The sequence below is a fragment of the Austrofundulus limnaeus genome, unplaced genomic scaffold (genome assembly GCF_001266775.1).
Source record: "Austrofundulus limnaeus strain Quisiro unplaced genomic scaffold, Austrofundulus_limnaeus-1.0 Scaffold676, whole genome shotgun sequence".
NCBI lineage: Eukaryota > Metazoa > Chordata > Actinopteri > Cyprinodontiformes > Rivulidae > Austrofundulus > Austrofundulus limnaeus.
Genome location: NW_013953078.1, coordinates 159,668 through 163,017, shown reverse-complemented (window position 1 = coordinate 163,017; position 3,350 = coordinate 159,668). Strand labels below are relative to the sequence as shown.

The window sequence follows — 3,350 nt, the reverse complement described above, 5'->3', positions numbered from 1 at the left end:
TTACGTTGGTTTATTCTGTATGTCCTGGGTGTTTATGTCCACGATAAACTTGTGGATAWTAGAAAACGTTTCCTGGGTTTTTAACACACCAGACAGATGTGTGAGCACATAGCAGGTGCTGTGAGTYGTTTTCCTGTTTCCTTGTTTTTCTTTTACTGATTGTTTCTCTTCATATTGCAGGTGGAGCCGTATCAAAGAGTCTGTATAAGTAGCTTGTTAAAGTAGGGTGAAGGTTCCCCACTGTTGGGGCAAGCTTTGTTGAGCTTGGGACCTATCTTTTTGGCATGCGTGTATCTGCACCAAACAGTTGCACAGTAGTTTCTGCATTTTGTGTTAGCTGGTTTGGATATGATTGACAGGAAGATAGTTTTCTTCTGAGTGCTTCTGTAGAGCGTTGAAGAAACTCCTTGTGTTTGTGGGCTCAGTGCAGCTTTAACAGAGGCTTAAAAGAAGTTTGAAGGATTAACAGGATTTTCCTGTTTTGGATATTTCTTCCTTTTAAAATTAACATTTGCATTAACTCTAGGTTAATTTTTGATTCCTAGTTGATCACAAATGTAACTAACTACCGGCAACGTGAATGTTTCCTCTGATTTTTGTCAAAATAAGTATGATGGTTTGTTAAAATTAACCTTTGTATCTTTATAAAGGTCTAAAAATAGGCCATGTGTGCAGATTACAACTGCATGATTGGAAAAAAAATGACACTGTGATTTTTGTCCAACCCTGTGATTTGAATTGTGATATTAAAAACACAGTAATTTTCAACAGATGACTTGAATAACACCTTAAGTTCTGCTGCCATCCTGTTGACGATGAAGCTGCACAGATCTTACCTCTTTGTGAGTTTTAGTATAATTATTGTCTGTATTTGAGGGTTATACTTGTTATCTTTTATTGCTGGTTTTATTGTGCTGGGACATGTTTCCTTCTATCATGTGCAAACATGAATTGCTTTTTACCACAAACATGTTGCCTCTGTGTCTATTTTAGTTTCTGTTTCTGTCTCGCTTTTAATCTGTATTTTCCCTCTTCTCCTCCAGTTCTCTGTGAATTTTCTCATCTTCCTCATTTTCGTCAAGACCCTCGTCATCTTCCTCCACAGCTTAAGAATTCACAGACAACAATTTTTCCAAAAAACATTGCCATTATTGTCACAGAAGTTTCACAATAAAATGAAAGTTTTAGCTTATTTTGACACAAAGTCGCCTTCTTCCACCGGCAGAAGCAACMCGTCAGAATAAAAGCTGTAACGTGACCATTTAGTGCAATGACTTGTGGTTTTAGTGGTTTTATGTTGCTTCCTACCCTTCAGAACCTGTTATGTGACTAATGCGCACACGTATGTTGCAATGACGACACTCAAACAATGTATCGTGCAGCTCTAGTTGGCCTGAGCTGGCCTGAGGATGTTATCAAAGTAAAAGGCTGRAAGACAACGGCTGTTTTTGTTGGAATAATAACAAGACCTGTCTATCCTTATCTAGAGGTGTTTTATCTTCAAGATAAAGTATCTTTTAGTTACATAACCCGTTTCCTGTTTTTCCACAGGGTAAATCATGCCGTCTGTTCCTTCATCCAATGAAACGTCCGTCAAAAGCCCCAAGTGCCCACACGCTGCCAAGCTGCACAGCCACGACAAYGGAGACACCAAGCTCCAGGAGGGCTCGTTCCCAACCAACGGAGTGGAAAAGGTGACCGTGGTGGAGAGCCACGAAGGCTCCAACAGGACCATTCAGATCAGCACAAAGAACACAAGTCCTGAGAGGAAATGGATCCGACCGGACCTCCCCAGCCGCTGCACATGGAGCATGGGAGCCTCCAATGCCGACTCCCCTCATGCACAAATTCCCAGGTAAGAGCGCTGTTTGGATTTCTATATTCTTCAGAGCTAAACTTAGATAAATTAGTGTTAAATTAAATGTGATGCTAACAAGTGAGACAAGCAGAAACAAGTGTCCTCTCACTGCTTAACATAAACTTTCCTGGAAGTTTAGGCTTTCTTCTCTTCTCGTTTTTGTTTTTTAATCTCATGTGTTCCTCCCAGGGACGTCTCTCCTACCATCCTTCCAAACATCCTGCACAGAATCGGTGACACACCCTTGGTGCGAATCAACAAGATCCCCAAAGCGTTTGGACTCAAATGTGAAATATGTGAGTCATTCACCCATCAAGCTGAGACAGATCCAGAAAATAAACGCTTAAAGCAGGGACAGAGTGGAAACATGGGCGAGGTGTTTTTCTGTTACTTCTATTAAACAAAGAAGGCAGTTCAGGGTTGCTATCATTTTTAAGTGTGTAAAAATCTTAATAATAATAATAAATTTGCTGTTGTTGTGTGTGTAGTGGCCAAGTGTGAGTTCTTCAACGCTGGAGGAAGTGTTAAGGACCGGATCAGCCTGCGGATGGTTGAGGACGCTGAGAGAGCTGGGATCCTCAAGCCTGGAGACACGATTATAGAGCCCACCTCTGGAAACACGGGTAAATCACTGCATGTGTCAGTGCTGACGTCTTCCTGTGTGCAAACACATTTAACGGAATTCCTGGTATGTTAATTGTTTTAAAGCAGCAGCTAAATAAAACCGGCACACCTGTGTCCTCAGGTATTGGACTGGCTCTGGCTGCAGCTGTAAAAGGCTACCGTTGCATCATCGTCATGCCTGAGAAAATGAGCATGGAGAAGGTGACTTATTTGGAATTTTCTTACCACATCTCTCTTAAAGAAATAGTTCAGATTTTATGATATAGGATTCTGTGCTAAGTTTATAAACAGTTAATATCATACCTGTTGTAGGTAACTTTTTAGACATCCTCAGTTTGGAGAAATGAGTGTAATTCCATATTAATGAGCTAATACCTGGTTTGAGAGGGGTCAAGAACACGCCCAAAACTGCTCTGGAAGTGCTCAAGCTAGTTGCTTCTGCTGTTTCTGTTTTCAAATAAACATATTATCAAATGTAAATAACTGTGTGATAAAAAGAAAACTAACAGTGGTGTAAAAGTTGTCATTTTAAAATGGCAGGAATCAGTTTTAATATTGGCCTTTCTTGGATTAGTCATTAGCTTGTTAGCTCAGTTGAAATTGAATTGTTTTTAATGCTAATGTTTAAAAATGTGTTTACAACAGATAAGAGGTTAATTATTCAAAAATGCCCCATAGAACACTAATTAGAATAATCTGAACCATTTCTTATTTTTAAAATCTGTCATGAATGCTAGGGGTCTGTAGTAAACAGTATTTTGTACACTAAGGATACCTATTGTTATTTATTATGTTTATCTTTTTTGTATTGTAGCCTTTTATGATAATGCTTTTATTGCATTTTTTTCTGTGTGTATATATTTTTTGC

General features: G+C 39.2%; 1 protein-coding gene across 1 annotated transcript in view; it reads left to right on the top strand.

Moving 5' to 3' along the window:
- The window catches only part of LOC106531788 (cystathionine beta-synthase), an 18,723-nt gene that overhangs the window by 3,960 nt on the left and 11,413 nt on the right, over positions 1-3,350 (top strand). The window contains exons 2-5 of the mRNA XM_014027710.1: positions 1,552-1,855; positions 2,048-2,154; positions 2,347-2,481; positions 2,604-2,683. Of these exons, the coding sequence (XP_013883164.1) occupies positions 1,560-1,855; positions 2,048-2,154; positions 2,347-2,481; positions 2,604-2,683 (618 nt within the window). The 5' untranslated portion in view covers positions 1,552-1,559. The remainder of the gene's footprint in view (positions 1-1,551; positions 1,856-2,047; positions 2,155-2,346; positions 2,482-2,603; positions 2,684-3,350) is intronic.